This window comes from Bos javanicus, chromosome 9 (genome assembly GCF_032452875.1).
Source record: "Bos javanicus breed banteng chromosome 9, ARS-OSU_banteng_1.0, whole genome shotgun sequence".
Taxonomy (NCBI): Eukaryota; Metazoa; Chordata; class Mammalia; order Artiodactyla; family Bovidae; genus Bos; species Bos javanicus.
In genome coordinates this window covers 53,272,516-53,291,584 of record NC_083876.1, presented here as the reverse complement: position 1 = coordinate 53,291,584, position 19,069 = coordinate 53,272,516, and the positions used below count along the sequence as shown (strand labels likewise).

Sequence of the window (19,069 nt, the reverse complement as noted above, 5' to 3'; positions counted from 1 at the left end):
GTCCACATTCTCTCCAACCCACATCTCTTTCTTCTACCTTCACCACCCTTAAGACTCCAAATGCACTTCTGCAGAATACTCAGATCATATATAGTCACTCTGGGATTGTGGAAGGAGCATGCAGTCAGAAACCCCTGGGTCATAGCTCTATCATATAGTAACCATGTGACCTTGAGCAGGTAAGTTAGTCACCTAACTTCTTTGAGTCTCAGATGGTGCTGGATGACTTTAGAACTCTTTACTAAATAAAATTCTAATAGTCTAATGAATAACCATTGTACTTTCAAAATCACTTTAACTGAATGTTTGGGGCCTCTGTGACAAACTCCAGCATGGAATTAAGAAAACCTGCATTCTCAGTTTTCTCTTTTATCCTGTGTCATTAAATTTATCTCAGTAGTTTTTTTGGTCCCCCAGCATATAAATGTCCAGATTTCTCCATTTTAAAACAATCAAACCTCTCTTAACCCTGGATTCCATTCCCTCTACCATCTTGTTTATTCCTTTCCTTAAAGGGAACCATCTCAAATTGATGTCTACAGTTATTGTCTCAGTTTTCTTACCTTCTGTCACTTCTCAGCTTACCCATCTGGCTTCTTCCACTTACATAGCAATGATGTCAGTCTCGTTAAATCTAATGGGTATTTCCTGTCCTTGTTTTACTTGACTTTGTAGCACCATTTAACTCCAATTATGTCTTCTTCTTGAAATGTTCTCTTGTCTCTCTCTCTCTCTCTTTTTTTTTTTAACACCACACTTTCCTGGTTTCTTCTTAACCTCTTTTGGCTGTGCCTTATAAGTCAGCTTTTCTGGCTCTTCCTCCATTCACTAGCCTTGAAAGTTTTCTTTGAGGCCGTCTTCTCTTCTCAGTCCTGCACTACCTGCATAAGTGCTTTTACTTTTAAGTTCCAGACACATACAACTTGCACAGTATCTCTATTGAAGTGTTTTACAAGTGCCTCAAATTCAACATATTTAACTCACTGTCCTGAGCTGTCCCACTCCTTGTCTCTTCTGAATTCTTCCACTTGTATTTCCATTATCAGTAAATGCCATCATCAGGTTGGTTTTGCCAGAAACCTGGGAGTCGTCCTTTATGCCACCTTTCTCTCACCTCTGTTTCCATAACACAACATCTTTTGAAGTCATAGCCTAAATATTTATGTAACCTTTACTTCTCTGACACCACTGTTCTCACCAATTCAGGCCGTTTTTTACTGGAGTGTTTTAGTAGCTTTCTAACAAGTCGCTCCTCTTCTTTTCTTACTGTGTTTCAGGATGCTCTTTTGCATGGCAGCCACAGTGATTTCCTTTTGTCATTCAGTAAATCAGGCGCGCTGATTGAATACCTGATACATGCAGGGAGGGCCCTGGTAGAACAAAACAATAGAAGGTTAGAAGAGAGAGCTCGCAATCTAATGCAATAGTATTCTTTCTCTCTCTTTTTTTAATCTCACGCTTATATTAATAGAAAAGTTCAAAGAGAACCTTTTTTTCAAATTCTGTCCCATTTGAAAGAAAGTAGCTGACATTATGTCCCATGACCAAAAATACTTTAGTCTCTTTCCTATAAGCAAGGGCAAGTGTCCTATAAAACTACAATACAAACATCAAAATCAGAAAATTGACCCTGATCCATTACTACCATCCAATCTTTGGATCCCATTTGTGATTTACCAGTTCAATCCTAATAGTATTCTATATAGAAAAAGGATCCAGTTCAGAATCACATATTGCATTTACTTGTCAAGTCTGCTTGGTCACTTTCAGTCTCGAATACCTACCTTACTTTCATGAGAATATTCATTCTTTTCTTTCTGCTACATGATTCTACTGATAATTCAGATTATTCATCATTGGCAGGAATATCACAGAAGTAATTATATGTCTTTGTCATTGAACCCTATCAGGTGGCATGCAATTTAGATTTTTGCGATTACTCATGCTGCTGTGTTGTGCTCAGTCATGTCTGACTCTTTGCAACCCCATGGTCTGTAGCCTGCCAGGCTTCTCTGTTCATGGGATTCTCTAGGAAGAATACTGGAGTGGGTTGCCATTTCCTTTTCCAGGAATTACTGATGAGGTGCATTGTAACTTCTTAATAAGAATGTATGTAGATTTCTCATTAAGGTTTTTTGTTTCCCTTTATAATTATTTGTGGGGAGGGCAATTTGAGATCTTGTGAGTTACCCTGTTTTTCATCAAATTTTCAATTTATTCATTTATTAAATCACTACAGACTTACGGCTTTCTGTATCATTCTTTGGATTATAATCCATTGTTATCATTATTTAGATTTTCAAGTTGCCTCTGATTTAGGCTAGTGGAATGCCCTTCAGCCTGGCTTCTTTGTTCTTTTGACATTTCTCAATCTTTCCAACACTTCTTTTCTTTCTGATACACAAAGGAGTTCTAGGCTCAGTTCATCCTTTGCCTGTTCAACCTTAGAATCAGCCATTTTAGTAGAGTATATAGAAACCAAGATCTGGACACTAGATTGTTTATTGCTGTTTGGGTTGTTCCTGCTCCCAAGCCCTCAGCAGACAAGCTAAAGGATACACATGGGAGAACAGGGAGGCCTGGCATCCATGGGATCACAAAGAGTTGGACACAACTGAGTGGCACAATGACAACATACATGTACACCCCTATATGTATATTTTCTTTTTTGCATTTTTATTTTTGTGTATCAAAAACCATGAGTTCACACTGAAGTAATTAGTTAGAAGAATGAGATATGTAGGTTAACTACGTTGCAATTCCAAGTTGAAATAAAAATCCAGCAGCCAAGTTTCATTGTACTAAAAAAGCTAGAAATTTTGTGCAGTCCAATTAAACTTTTATTGAACATCCACAATAATTTATGCACCCAGTAGTTTTAAGATAAAGTTCTTCAAGGAGCCCTTTGCATGTTTGTAGGAATACGTTCAGGTAGAAAGGAACAGAAAATAAAAAACATGAGAAGCTTGTAATAAGATAAACAGAGGAGAGCAAAATTCACAGAGCATGTAATTGGACCTAATTGGTTTGTTGTTGTACAGTTGCCAAGTTGTGTCCAAATCTGCAACCCATGGACTGAAGCACACCAGGCCTCCCTGCCCTTCACCATTTCTTAGAGTTTCCCCAGGTTCATGTTCATCGAATTGGTGACGCCATCCAACTATCTCATCCTCTGTCACCCTCTTCTTCTGCCTTCAGTCTTTCCCAGCATCAGGATCTTTTCCAGTGAGTCAGCAGTTCACATCAGGTTAGCCAGAGTATTGGAGCTTCAGCTTCCACATCAGTCCTTCCAATGTGTATTCAGGGTTGATTTCTTTTAGGGTTGACTAGTTTGATCTCCTTGCAGTCCAAGAGACTCTCAAGAGTCTTCTCCAGCACCACAGTTCAAAAGCATCAATTATTTGGCGCTCAGCCTTCTTTATGGTCCAGCTCTCACATCCATACATGACTACTGGAAAGACAATAGCCTTGACTAGTAGACCTTTGTCAGCAAAGGGGTGTCTTTGCTTTTTAATACACTGTCTAGGTTTGTCCTAACTTTCCTGCCAAGAACCATTCGTTTCTTAATTGCATGGCTGCAGTCAACATCTGCAGTGATTTTAGAGCCTAGTAAGAGGAAATCTGGAACTACTTCCACCTTTTCCCTTTCTGTTTGCCATGAAGGGATGGAACCAGATGCCATGATCTTAGTTTTTTAATATTGAATTTTAAGCTGGCTTTTTTGCTGTCTTCTGTCACCCTCATCAAATGGCTTTTTGCTTCCTCTTCGCTTTCTGCCATTAAAGTGGTATCATCTGCATGTCTGAGTTTGTTGATATTTCTCCCAGCAGTCTTGATTCCAGCTTGTAACTCATCCAGCCCAGTGTTTTGCATGATGTGCTCTGCATAAAAGTTAAAGAAACAGGGTGATAATAAACAGCCTTGTCGTATGCCTTTCTCAATTTTGAACTAGTCAGTTGTTCCATACAAGGTTCTAACTATTGCTTCTTGACCCGCCTACAGGTTTCTCAGGAAAAAGATAATACGGTCTGGTATTCCCATCTCTTTAAGCATTTTCCACAGTTTGTTATGATCCACCAGTCAAAGTCTTTAATGTAGTCAATCAAACAGAGGTAGATATTTTTCTGGAATTCCCTTGCTTTCTCTGTGATCCAGCAAATGTTGGCAGTTTGATCTCTGGTTCTTCTGCCTTTTCTAAACCCAGTTTGAATATCTATAAGTTCTTAGTTCACATACCACTGAAGGCTAGCTTGAAGGATTTTGAGTATAACCTTACTAGCATGGGAGATGAATATAATTGTCCAGTAGTTCAGACATCTTTAGTATTACCCTTGGGATTTGGGATGAAGATTGAAGATTTCTAGTCCTGGGGCCACTGCTGGATAGTCCAAATTTGCTGACATACTGAGTGCAGCACTTTAATACCATCCTTATTTAGGATTTTAAATAGCTCTGCTGGGATTCCATCATCTCCACTGGCTTTACTGACAGCAGTGCTTCCTAAGGCCTGGTTGACTGCACACTTCCGGAATGTCTGGCTCTGGATGAGTGATGACACCAACGTAGTTATCTGGGTCATTAAGGTCTTCTTTGTACAGTTCTTCTGTGTATGTATTCTTGCCATCTCTTCTATACCACTTCTGCTTCTGTTAGGTCCGTACAGTTTGTGTCCTTTATTGTGCTCCTCTTTGGATAAAATGTTCTTTTGATATATCCAGTTTTCTAGAAGAGCTCTCTAGCCTTTCCATTCTGTTGTTTTCCTCTGTTTCTTTGCACTGTTCGTTGAAGAAGGCCTTCTCCTCTGACCTTGCATTTCTCTCAAACTCTGCATTCAGTTGAGTATACCTTTCCCTTTCTCCCTCGCTTTCAATTCTCTTTCCTCAGACAACCATTTTGTAAAGCCTGCTCAGACACTTTGCCTTTTTTCATTTCTTTTTCTTTGGGATGGTTTTGCTCACTGCCTTCTGTACAATATTATGAACCTCTGTCCATAGTTCTTCAGGCACTTTATTTACTAGATCTAATCCCTTGAATCTATTCGTCACCTCCACTGTATAATCATAAGGGATTTGATTTAGGTCGTACCTGATTGGCCTTGTGGTTTTCCCCACTTTCTTTAGTTTAAGCATGAATTTTGCTGTAAGGAGCTGATGACCTGAGGCACAGTCAACTCCAGGTCTTATTTTCTGACTGTATATAATTTGTCTATCTTCGGCTACAAAGAATGTAATCAGTCTGATTTTGGTATTAACCATCTAGTGATGACCATGTGTAAAGTCATCTCTTGTTTTGTTGAAAAAGGGTGTTTGCTTTGACCAGTGTTTTCTCTTGGCAGAATTCTGTTAGCCTTTGCCCTGTTTCGTTTTGTACACCAAGGCCAAACTTGCCTGTTACTCCAGGTATCTTGACTTCCTACTTTTGCATTCCAGTCCCCTCTGTTAAATAGAACATATTCTTTTGGTGTTAATTCTAGGAGGTCTTGTAGGTCTTTGTATAACTGATCAACTTGAGCTTCTTCCACATCCGTTGGGGCATAGACTTGGGTTACTCTGGTGTTGAATGGCTTGTCTTGGAAATGAACCGAGATCATTCTGTCATTTTTGAGGTTGCACCTAAGTGTATTGCATTTTAGACTCTTCTGTTGATTATGAGGACTGCTTCATTTCTTCTATAGGATTCTTGCCCACAGTAGTAGATATATGGTCATCTTAATTAAATTCACTCATTCCCATCCACTTTAGTTCACTGATTCCTAAGATGTCAGTGTTTTTTCTTGCCATCTCCTGCTGACCACATCCAATATACCTTGATTTGTAGATCTAACGTTCCAGGTTCCTATGTAATTCTTTTCTTAATAGTATTGGATTTTACTTTCATCACCAGACACATCCACAACCAGGCATCACTGCCGCTTTGGACCAGCCACGTCATTGTTTCTGGAGCTATTATTAGTAGTTGTCCTCTGCTCTTCTCTGGTAGCATATTGGACACCATCCAGCCTGTGGGCCTTGTCTTTCGGTGTCGTATCTTTTTGCCTTTTTATACACTTCATTGGGTTCTCATGGCAAGAATCCTGGAGTAGTTTGCCATTCCTTCCTCCAGTGGACCATGTTTTTTTAGAACTCTCCACTTCACCCGTCTGTGTTTGTGGCCCTACATGGCATGGCTCATAGCTTCACTGAGTCTGACACGTCCCTTCACCACCACAAGACAGTGATCCATGAAGGGGCTGATTGGTTTCAGGAACTGTAGATAATTTAGCTGAATATTTTAGGTAAAATAATAAAACCAAATTGGCCTATATAGAAATTTGGTAAAAATAATAATTGAATCAAAAATCCCCATACAGAGGTTTTAAATATTAAGTCATATTTTAAATTAATATTTTCTGCTCTCCTAGGTCTGTTATATGGAAAAATTATAATGTCTTAAATAGTCAACAAGAGAAGGTCAAGTAGTTTGAATAAGTTAAAAGTCTGTTAGTCATATTTTTGTTGTTCAGTTGCTCAGTCATGTCCCACTCTTTGTGACCCCATGGTCTGCAGCACGCTAGGCTTCCCTGTCCTTCATATCTTCTGGAGTTTGCTCAAACCCATGTCCATTGAATTTGTGATGCCATCCAACCATCTCATCCTTCTTCTCCTGTCCTCAATCTTTCCCACCATCAGGGTCTTTTCCAATGAGTCAGCTGTTTGTATCAAGTGGGCAAAGTGTTGGAGCTTCAGCATCAGTCCTTCCAATGAATATTTAGGGTAGAATTCTTTTAGGATTGACTAGTTTGATCTCCTTGCTGTCCAAGGGACTCTGAAGAGTCTTCTCTAGCACAATTCGAAAGCATCAGTTCTTCAGCACTCAGTCTTCTTGATGGTCAGACTTTCATATCCATACGTGACTACTGGAAAAACCATAGATTTGACTAGATGGACCTTTTTTGGGAAAGTGGTATCTCTGCTTTATAATATACTATTTAGATTTGTCATAGCTTTTCTTCCAAGAAGCAAGCATCTTTTAATTTCATGGCTGTAGTCACTGTCCACAGTGATTTTGGAGCCCAAAAATATAATATCTGCCATTGTTTCCATTTTTTCCACATGATGTGATGGGACCAGATACCATGATCTTAGTATTTTGAATACTAATACTTCCTCACTCTCCTTTTTCACCCTCATCAAGAATCTTTAGTTCTTCTTTGTTGTCTGCCTTTAGAGTAGTGTCATCTGCGTATCTGAAGTCATTGATATTTCTCCCAGCAATGTTGATTCCAGCTTGTGCTTCATCTAGCCCAGCATTTTGCATGATGTACTCCGCATTATAATTTAAATAAGCAGGGGACAGTTTACAGCCTTGATGTGCTCCTTTCCCAATTTTGAACCAGTCCATTTTTCCATGTTCAGTTCTGTTACTTCTTGACCTGCATACAGGTTTCTCAGGAGGCAGGTAAAATGGTCTGATATTCCCATCTCTTTAACAATTTTCCATTTTGTTGTGATCCACGTAGTCAAGATTTTAGCATCATCAGTGAAGCAGATGTTGATGTTTTTCTGGATTCCCTTCACTTGTCTATGGTTGAGTGGTGGTTTGCAATTTGACCTCTGGTTCCCCTGCCTTTTCTAAATCCAGCTTGAACATCTGGAAGTTCTTGGTTCACATACTGTTGAAGCCTCACTTGAAGGATTTTGAGCATTACCTTGTTAGCATGTGAAAGAGTGCAATTGTGCAGTAGTTTGAACATTCTTTGGCATTACCTTTCTTTGGGTTTGGAATGAAAACTGACCTTTTCCAGTCCTGTGGCCACTGCTGATTTTTCCAAATATGCTGGCATATTGAATGCAGCACTTTCACAGCATCATCTTTTAGGATTTGAAATAGCTCAACTGGAATTCCATCACCTCCACTAGCTTTGCTCGTAGTGATGCTTCCTAAGGACAGCTTGACTTCACATTCCAGAATGTCTGGCTCTAGGTGAGTGATCACATGATCGTAGTTATCTGGGTCATGAAGATCTTTTTTGTATCTTCTGTGTATTCTTGCAACTTCTTACTATCTTCTGCTTCTGTTAGGTCCATATCATTTCTGTCCTTTATTGAGCCCATCTTTGCATGAAATGTTCCCTTGGTATCTCTGATTTTCTTGAGGAGATCTCTAATCTTTCCCATTCTATTATTTTCCTCTATTTCTTTGCACTGATCACTGAGGAAGGCTTTCTTATCTCTCCTTGCTATTCTTTGGAACTCTGCATTCAAATGGGTATATCTTTCATTTCTCCTTTGTCTTTTGCTTCTCTTCTTTTCTTAGCTATTTGTAAGGCCTCCTCAAACAACCGTTTTGCCTTTTGCATTTCTTCTTGGGGATGGTTTTGTCACCATCTCTTGTACAGTGTTATAAACCTCTGTCTACAGTGTTTCAGGCACTCTATCAGATCTAATGCCTTGAATCTGTTATCTCTACTGTAAAATCGTAGGGGATTTGGTTTAAGTCATACCTGAGGGCCTAGTGGTTTTCCCTACTTTTTTCTATTTAAGTCTGAATTTTGCAATAAGGAGTTCAAGATCTGAGTCACGGTCAGCTCCTGGTCTTGATTTTGTTGAGAGTATACAGATTCTGTATCTTCAGCTGCAAAGAATATTATCAACCTGATTTCAGTATGGAACATCTGATGATCCATGTCTAGAGTCATCTCTTGTGTTGTTGGAAGAGGGTGTTTGCTATGACCAGTGCGTTCTTTTGGCAAAACTGTTAGCATTTGCCGTGCTTCATTTTGTACTCCAAGGCCGAATTTGCCTGTTACTCCAGGTTATCCCTTGACTTCCTACTTTTGGATTCTAATACCCTATTATGGAAAAGACATCTGTTTTTGATGTTAGTTCTAGAAGGTCTTGTAGGTCTTCACAGAACCATTCTTCATCTTCTTCAGCATTAGTGGTTGGGGCATAAACTTGAATTACTATGATGTTGAATGGTTTGCCTTGGAAACAAACGGAGATCATTCTGTTGTATTTGAGATTGCACCCTTGTACTACATTTCAGACTCTTGTTGACTATGAAGCCTACTCCATTTCTTCTAAGGATTCTTGCCTGCGGTAATAGATATAATGGTAATCTGAATTAAATTCGCCCGTTTCCATCCATTTTAGTTCACTGATTCCTAAAATGTCGATGTTCACTCTTGCCATCTCCTGTTTGACCACTTCCAATTTCCAATTTGACCACCCTGATTCATGGACCTAACATTCTAGGTTCCTACACAATAAGTACTATTCCTTACAGCTTCGGACTTTACTTTCACCACCAGATACAACCACAACTGGGCGTCATTTCCACATTGACTCAGCCTCTTCATTCTTTCCAGAGCATTTCCCCGCTCTTCTCCAGTAGCATATTGAGCTGGGTAGTTCATCTTTCAGTGTCATATCTGTTTGCCTTTTCATGCCGTTCATGGGGTTCTCAAGGCAAAAATGCTGAAGTAGTTTGCCATTCCCTCCTCCAGTGGACTGCATTTTGTCAGGACTCTCCACCATGACCCATCCATTTTGGGTGGCCCTACATGGCATGACTCACAGTTTTATTGAGTTACACAAGCCTGTGATCCATGTGATCATATGGTTAGCTTTCTGTAATTGTGGTTTTCATTCTCTCTGCCCACTTATGGGTGAGAATAAGAGGCTAGTGCAAGCTTCCTGCTGGGAGAGACTGGCTGTGGGGAAAACTCAGTTTCACTTTGGTGGGCAGGTCCGAGCTCAGTAAATGTTTAATCCAATTATCTGCTAATGTGTGAGTCTATGCTCCCTCCCTGTAGTTTGGCCTGAGGTGGCCCAGTCCTGGAGTCTTGCATTCTCTGTGGAAGGGGTATAGTCTCTGTTAGGCCTAATGACAACCTCCTCCAAGAGGATTTATGCCAACAAGCCGCACCTCCTAGGACTGCTGGCAACAGTGTCCCTGTCCCCATGGCAGGTCACTGCTGACCCATGCCTCTCCAATAGATCCTCAAACACTGATGCAGGTCTGGCTCAGTCTCATGTGGTGGTTACTGCTCCTTTCTTTCCCTGGATCCTGGTAAGCACAGAGTTTTGTTTGTGTCCTGCAAGAGTCTCTGGCTAGTGCATAAGAACAAAAATACAGACTAAACCTAAACTAGAGAACTGGTATAATTGGCTTAAAATAAATAGGGAAGAAAAGAATTGGAGTCAGAAAAAAATCTGGATTTTTTTTTAATGATTTACTTAAATTATAATTATTATAAAAGAAAAGCATTCACAAGAATCTATCCAAAAGAAATTAAAGCATATCTCCACACAAAGACATGAAAGCAAATCTTCATAGCAGCCTTAGTCATAATAGCCCCAAACTGGAAATAATCCAAGTGTCCATCAACTGATAATGGATACAAACTACAAAATGTGGTATATCCATATACCAGAATACTCTTTCGCAGTAAAAAGGAATGAATGCTGATCTCTGCTTTATTATTCATGAACCTCAAAGACATGCTAAGTAAAGGAAGCCAGGTGGCTCAGAGGTTAAAGCGTCTGCCTCCAGTGCAGGAGACCCAGGTTCAATCCCTGGGTCGGGAAGATCCCCTGGAGAAAGAAATGGTAACCCACTCCAGTGTTCTTGCCTGGAGAATCCCATGGATGGAGAAGCCTGGTAGGCTACAGTCCACGGGGTCACAAAGAGTCAGACATGACTGAGCAACTTCACTCACTCACTCAAAGGAAGCCAAATGCATGAGACACATATTGACTCCATTTATGAGAAATCTCTAAAAAGGCACATTTGTAGAGGCAGAAATCCAGTCAGTGGTTCTCTGGGTTACAAGTGGCAACAGGAATTAACTGCAGACATCTAGGAAGAAACTTTTTGGGTAATGGAAACCTTCTAAAACTGGATTGTGGTGTTGGTTGCTCAGCTCTATTAATTTATTGAGGTCATTGAATTCTATATTTAGAATTGGTTAGATTTATATGTAAGTTTTATATATCTCATTCAAGCTGTTTTAAAAAATATGTGTAGTCATTACAGAAAATATTGATAAACAAAAGAGATTAATTAAAGTGGATCTCTACCAGTCAAATTTCTTAACTGGAATACAGCATTCCAGTTTCCTTTCAGTTTGTGTATGATCTCGTTTTTCTTCAAAAATACAATCATATAAGATTCAGTGACTTCCCAGGTAAGGACAGTCTCTCAGACAGAAAGAATAGAATAAACAAAAACTTAATATATAATAAAGGGCAGGGCAGATAGTCAAGATCACTAAGTTCAGTTCAGTTGCTCAATCATGTCCAACGCTTTGCGACCCCATGAACTGCAGCACGCCAGGCCTCCCTGTCCATCACCAACTGCCAGAGTCTACCTAAACCCATGTCCATTGAGTCAGTGATGCCATCCAACCATCTCATCTTCTGTCATCCCCTTCTCCTCCTGCCCTCAATCTTTCCCAGCATTAGGGTTTTTTCAAATGAGTCAGCTCTTCGCATCAGGTGGCCCAAGTATTGGAGTTTCAGCTTCAACATCAATCCTTCAACGAACACCCAGGATCAAAATCACTAAATCTGAAGTTAAATTTTGGTTGGAAAGGAAATTGATCTTGGAATAGGAAGACAGATCAATTACCTGGTATTTCAGTAGCATAATTCTGCTTAAGGATATAAAGTGTGGTGCAGTTTTTTTTTTTTTTAAGTTAATTTACAGTATTGTGTTCATTTCTTGTGTAAAGCATGTAATTCAGGTGTACATATATATGTATATATTTTTCATGTTCTTTTCCATTATAGTTTATTACAGGGTATTGAATATAGTTCCCTGCGCTATACAGTAGAACCTTATTTATCTATAGTAATTAGTGTCTCCTAATCCAGAACTTCTAATTTATCCCTCTCCTACCCCTTTTCTCCTTTGTTTTCTGTGTCTGAGTCTGTTTCTGTTTTTTAAATAAGAGCTGCTGCTGCTGTTGCTAAGTCGCTTCAGTCGTGTCTGACTCTGTGCGACCCCATAGATGGCAGCCCACCAGGCTCCCCCATCCCTGGGATTCTCCAAGCAAGAACGCTGGAGTGGGTTGCCATTTCCTTCTCCAATGCATGAAAGTGAAAAGTGAAAGTGAAGTCACTCAGTTGTGTCCGACTCTTAGTGACCCCATGGACTGCAGCCCACTAGACTCCTCCGTCCATGGGATTTTCCAGGCAAGAGTACTTGAGTGGGGTGCCATAGCCTTCTCCATAAATAAGAGCATTTGTACCATGTTTTAGATTTCACATCCAAATGATACTATATGATATCTGTTTTTCTGTGTTTGACTTAACTTCACTTAGTATGATAATCTCTAGGTCTATCCATATTGCTGCAAATGGCAGTATTTTATCCTTTTTTTATGGCTGGGTAGTAATCCATTGTATATATGTACCACGTTTTTATCCATTCCTCTGTTGATGGACACTTAGGTTGCTTCATCTCTTACCTGTTGTAAATAGTGCTGCTTCGATCATTGGGTGCATACATCTTTTTGAATCATAGTTTTGACTGGTTTATATACCCAGAAACAGGATTGCTGAATCATATGGCAACTTTATTTTTAGTTTTTTAAGGAGCCTCCATACTGTTTTCCATAGTGGCTTTACCAATTTACATTCCCATGAAAAGTGTAGGAGGGTTCCCTTTTCTCCATATCCTCTCCAGTATTTATTATTTGATGTTGGCTATTCTGACCCATATGAGGGTGATACCTTATTGAAGTTTTAATTTGCATTTCTCTAGTTACATTGAGCATCTTTTCATGTGCGTATTGGCCGTCTCTATGTCTTTTTTGGAGAAATGTCTATTTGGGTCTTCTGCACGTTTTTTGATTCGGTTTTTGGTTTTTTTAATTGAGATATGTAAGCTGTTTGTATATTTTGGAGATTAATCCCTTGTTGGTCACATCATTTGCAGATATTTTCTCCCAATATGTAGGCTGTCCTTTTATTTTGTTTATGGTTTTCTTTGCTGTGTAAAAACTTAAAAGTTTGAATAGGTCCCATTTGTTTATTTTTGCTTTTATTTCTGTTGCCTTAGGAGGCTGACCTAAGAAAAACATTGCTACAGTTTATGTCAGATAATATTTTGCCTGTCTTCTCTTCTAGGCGTTTTATGGTGTCATGTCCTACATTTTAAGTCTTTAAGCCATTTTGAGTTTTTTTGTGTGTGTACAGTGTGAGGGAGTGTTCTGATTTCATTGATTTACATATGGCTCTCCAGCTTTCCAGATACCACTTCCTGAAGAGACTCTTCTCTGTGTATATTCTTGCCTCATTTGTCAAAGATAAATTGACCATGGGTAGTGGGTTTATTCTAAGCTCTCTCTGTATTTTGTTTTGAGGCTTTTTTTTTTTTTTTGCCATGTGGCTTGCAGGATATTAATTCCCTGATCAGGGATTGAACCTGTGCCATCAGCAATGGAAATGCAGAGTCCTAACCACTGGACCACCAGGGAATTCCTTGGGCTTTCTTTTCTATTCCATTGATCTAGATGTCTGTTTTTGTGCCAATACCATGCTGTTTTGATTAATGTAGCTTTAAAATATTATCTGAAGTCTGGGAGGGTTGAGCTTCCTGCTTTTGTTCCTTTTCCTCAGGATTGCTTTGGCAATTCTGGGTCTTTTATGGTTTCATATACATTTTAGGATTTTTCTGGTCCTGTGAAAAATGTCATGAGTAATTTGATACAGATCACATTAAATCTGTAGATTGCTTTGGGTACTATGGTCATTTTAGCAATATTAACTCTTCCAGTCCAAAAGCATGAGATACCTTTCCATTTGTTTGCATCATCTTCAGTTTCCTTTGTTAATGTTTTGTACGTCTGAGCATGTAGGTGTTTCACCTCTTTGATGAGGTTTATTCCTAAGTATTTTTTGATGCAATTTTAAAAAGGATTGCTTTTTTTACTTTCTGTTTCTGACACCTTTTATTATTAGTATAAAGAAATGCTCCAGTACTCTCGCCTGGAAAATCCCATGGACAGAGGAGCCTGGAAGGCTGCAGTCCATGGGGTCGCTACTGAGTGACTTCACTTTCACTTTTCCTTTCATTCATTGGAGAAGGAAATGGCAACCCACCCCAGTGTTCTTGCCTGGAGAATCCCAGGGACGGGGGAGCCTGGTGGGCTGCCGTCTATGGGGTCGCACAGAGTCAGACACGACTGAAGCGACTTAGCAGCAGCAGCATAGGATTCAAACTCAGGTCTGTCTTTCTCCAAAGCCCATGTAAGGATAAAAGGTAATGATGATAAACATCTGACTAAAAGTACATCAGAGAAATCACTAAAAGCCTTAAGATCTTAGTGACAACGTGGAAAACAGTGACAGCACAATTGTTAGTTCCTCATTAAGTTGGAAAAAATTTCTAACATCCAGAAGTCAAAGTTCGGGCCCTCATCAGTGTTTAAAAAAAAAAAATTTTTTTCAAATAAACAAAGACATTTCTGTCAAAAAAAAAAAAAAAGAAAAAAGAAATGCAACAGATTTCTATATGTTAATCTTGTATCATGCTACCTTGCTTAATTCGTTTATCAGTTTCAGTAGTTTTTGTGTGAAGTTTTTTGTTGTTGTTCAGTCACTAAGTCATGTCTGACTCTTTGTAGCCCCGTGGAGTGCTGCATACCAGGCTCCCCTGTCCTTCCTTCAGTATCTCCTGGAATTTGCCCAAATTCATGTCCATTGAGTTTGTGATGCTATCCAATCATCTCATCCTCTGCCGCCCCTACCTCCTTTTGCCTTCATTCTTTGCCAGCATCAAAATCTTTTCCATGAGTGGCCTCTTTGCATCAGGAGGCTAAAGTATTAGAGGTTTAGCTTTAGCAACAGTCCTTCCAGTTAATATTCAGAGTTTCTTTCCCTTAGGATTGATTGGTTTGATCTCCTTGCTGTCCAGGGGATTTGCAAGAGTCTTATCCAGCACCATAATTCATAAGCATCAGTTCTTCAGTGCTCAGCCTTCTTTATGATCCAGCTCTCAAATCCACATGTGATTACTGAAAATAATAGCTTTGACTATACAGACCTTTTGGAGAAGGCAGTGGCACCCCACTCCAGTACTCTTGCCTGGAAATCCCATGGATGGCAGAGCCTGGTAAGCTGCAGTCCATGGGGTCGCTAAGAGTTGGACACGACTGAGCGACTTCCCTTTCACTTTTCACTTTCATTTATTGGAGAAGGAAATGGCACCCCACTCCAGTACTCTTGCCTGGAAAATCCCATGGATGGCGGAGCCTGGTAGGCTGCAGTCCATGGGATCACTAAGAGTTGGACACAACTGAGCGACTTCCCTATACAGACCTTTGTTGGCAAAGAGATGTCTCTGCTTTTTAATATGCTTTCTAGGTTTGTCATAACTTTCCTTCCAAGGAGCAAGCATCTTTGAATTTCATGGCTGTAGTGCTTATTTGCAGTGATTTTGGAGCCCAAGAAAAGAAAATCTGTCACCATTTTGACTCTTTTAGTTTCTATTTGCCATGAAATGATGGGGCCGGATGCCATGATCTTAGTTTCTGAATGTTGAGTGTTAAGCCAGCTTTTTCACTCTCTTCTTTCACCCTCATCAAGAGGGTCTTTAGTTCCTCTTCACTTTCTGCCATTAGAGTGGCATCATCTACATATCTGAGGTTGTTGATATTTCTCCCAGCAGTCTGGATTCCAGCTTGTAATTCATTTAGTCCAGCATTTCACATGATATACTCAGCATAGAAGTTAAATAAGCAGGGCGACAATATACAGTCTTGTCGTACCCCTTTCCCAATTTGGAACCAGTCCATTATTCCATGTCCATTTCTAACTATTGCTTCTTGACCTGCATATAGGTTTCTCAGGAGACAAGTAAAGTGGTCTGATGTTTCTATCTCTTTAAGAGTTCTCCACAGTTTGTTGGATCCACACACTCAAAGGCTTTAGTGTAGTCAGTGAAGCAGAAGTATATGTCTTTGTGGAATTCTCTTGCTTTTTCTCTAATCCAATGAATGTTGGTGAGAGATCTCTGGTTCCTTTACCTTTTTTGAAACCAGCTTGTACATCTGGAAATTCTTGGTTCACGTATCTGCTAAAGCCTAACATGCAGCATTAGCTTGCGCAATTGTACAGTACTTTGAATAGTCTTCTGTCATTGCCCCTCTTTGGGATTGGAATGAAAACTGACCTTTTCTAGTCCTGTGACCACTGCTGAGTTTTCCAATTTTGCTGACATACAGAGTGCAGTATTTAACATCATCATCTTTTAGGATTTTTAAATAGTTCAGCTGGAATTCCATCACCTCCACTAGCTTTGTTCATAGTAATGCTTCCTAAGGCCCACTTGACTTCACACTCCAGAATGTCTTGCCCTAAGTGAGTGACCACACTGTCATGGTTATCCAGGTCATTGAGACTTTTTTGTATAATTCTTCTGTGTATTCTTGCTATCTTTTCTTAATCTTTTCTGCTTCTCTTATGTCCTTACCGTTTCTGTCCTTTATCATGCCCATCTTTACATGAAATGTTCCCTTAATATGCCCAGTTTTCTTGAAGAGATCTCTAGTCTTTCCCATTCTGTTGTTTTCCTCTTTCTTTTCATTATTCACTTAAGGCCGTCTTGTCTCTCCTTGCTCTTCTCTGAAACTCCACATTCAGTTGGGTATATCTTTCCCTTTCTCCCTTGCCTTTAGCTTCTTTTCTCAGCTATTTGTAAAGCCTACTCAACTCAAAACCATTTTGCCTTCTTGCATTTCTTTTTCTTTAGGATGGTTTTGGTCACCTCTTCCTGTAAAATGTTATGAACCTCCATCTGTAAGTCTTTTGGCACCTCTGTCTACCAGATGTAATCCCTTGAAACTATTTACCTCCACTGTATAATCATAAGGTATTTGATTTAGGTCATACGTGGCCTAGTGGTTTTCCCTACTTTCTTCAGTTTAAGCCTGAATTTTGCAATAAGGAGCTCATGATCTGAGCTACAGTCAGCTCCCAGTCTTGTTTTTACTGACTATATGGAGCTTCTCCCATCTTTGGCTGCAAAGAATATTGACCATCTGGTGATGTCCATGCGTAGAATCATCTCTTGGAATCTTTTGAGTTTTTTATATATGGTATCATGTCATCTCCTTATAATGAAAATTTTACCTCTTCCTTTCCATTTTGGATACCTTTTATTGCTTTTTTTTGTCTGATTCCTGCAGCTAGGACTTCTGATACTCTGTTGAACGGAAGCGGTGAGAGTGGGCACGCTTGTCTTGTTCCAAAATTTTATTAGGAAGGTTTTCAGCTTTTCACCATTGACTATTACCTTATTTGTGGATTTGTCATACATAGCTCTTATTATGTTGAGATATGTTCTGTCTTACCCACTTTGGTAAGAATTTTTATCATGAATGGTTGGTGATATATGGTATCATGTCATCTGCTTATAATGAAAGTTTGTCAGATGCTTTTCTGCATCTGTTGAGATCATGTGGTTTTGTCTATTCTTTTCTTTATATGGTTTATCACATTCATTTGCATACGTTGAACCATTCTTGTGAACTTGGGGTAGATTCCACTTGGTCATGGTGTATCATCTTTTTTATGTGTTGTTTGATGCAGTTTGCTAATATTTTGTTGATATTTTTTGCATCTATATTCATCAAACATACTGACCTGTAATTTTCTTTTCTTTTTTCTTTTGATGGTGTGTTTAGTTTTGGTATCAGGATGATTGTGGCTTCATGGAATGTCTTTGGGAGTGTTTCCTCCACTTCAGTCTTTTGGAATATTTTGAAAAGAATCAGTATAATTCTTTGTATGGTTGGTAGAATTTGCCTGTGAAGCCATCAAGTCCTGGACTTTTGTTGTAGAAAGCTTTTAAATTAACGATTCTACTTTACTTATAGGGATAGGTCTGTTCAAATTATGTAGTTCTTCTTGATTCAGTTTTGGTGGGCTGATTTTTTTTCTATGTTTTTAAATTGAAGTATAGTTGTTTCTAGTGTTGTGCTACTTTCAGGTGTATCTTTGTCTGATTTTTGTATCAGGCTGATGGTACCTTCATAGAATGACTTTTGGAGTATTTCCTCCTCTTCAGTATTTTGGAAGAGTTTGAGAAGGATCATTATAAGTTCTATGTATGCTTGGTAGAATTCCTCATTGAAGCCATCCAGCCCTGTACTTTTGTTTGCAGAGAGTTTTTTTTTATCATTATTATTATTACAGATGCTATTTCACTTAAAGTGATTAGCCTATTCAAATTATCTGTGCTTAATTCAGTTTTGGTGGACTGTGTATTTCTAGAAACTTGTCCATTTCTTCTGGGTTGTCTAATTTGATGGCATGTAATTGCTCATAGTATTCTCTTATAACAGATATTGTGTATTTCTGTGATATTGGTTGTTATTTCTTCTCTTTCATTTCTTGTTTTATTTGGTTCTCTCTTTTTCTTCTTGGTGAGCCTGGCTAGAGGTCTGCTGATTTTGTTTACCCTTTCAAAGAACCAACTCTTGGTTTTATTGATTTTCTTTTTCTATTTTTTTTTAAATTGCAGTATAGTTAGTTTACAGTGTGTTTCAGGTGTACAACAACGTGATTCAGTTATATTTATATATGTGTATGTGTGTGTATATATGTTCTTTTTCAGATTCTTTTTCCTTATAGATTATTACAAAATATTGAGTACAACTCCCTATGCTATACAGTGGTTCAGTTCAGCACAGTCACTCAATCGTGTCTGACTCTTTGCAACCCCATGCCAGGCCTCCCTGTCCATCACCAACTCGTAGAGGTTACCCAAACTCATGTCCATTGAATTGGTGATGCCATACAACCATCTCATCCTCTGTTGTCTCCTTCTTCTCCCACCCTCAGTCTTTCCCAGAATCAGGGTCTTTTCAAATGAGTCAGTTCTTCGCATCAGGTGGCCAAATATTGAAGTTTCAGCTTTAACATCAGTCCTTCCAGTGAACACCCAGGACTGATCTTTAGGATGGACTGGTTGGATCTCCTTGCAGTCTAAGGGACTCTCAAGAGTCTTCTCCAACACCACAGTTCAAAAGCATCAATTCTTCAGCACTCAGCTTTCTTTATAGTCCAACTCTCATATC

The 19,069-nt window shown here is 39.2% G+C and overlaps 1 protein-coding gene and 1 non-coding gene across 4 annotated transcripts in view; one reads left to right on the top strand and one right to left on the bottom strand.

The window, feature by feature from the left end:
- Window positions 1–19,069, top strand: part of UFL1 (UFM1 specific ligase 1) — a 67,647-nt gene that overhangs the window by 18,798 nt on the left and 29,780 nt on the right. For 2 of the 3 annotated variants that reach the window (XM_061427787.1, XM_061427789.1), the window contains exon 7: window positions 54–179. The exons of the other annotated variant lie outside the window; for it this stretch is intronic. In XM_061427787.1, coding sequence (XP_061283771.1) covers window positions 54–179 — 126 coding nt within the window. The remainder of the gene's footprint in view (window positions 1–53; window positions 180–19,069) is intronic. 3 annotated transcript variants of the gene reach the window in all.
- On the bottom strand, window positions 13,393–13,465 carry TRNAG-UCC (transfer RNA glycine (anticodon UCC)). The gene has a single exon. It is a non-coding gene; the product is annotated as a tRNA-Gly (tRNA).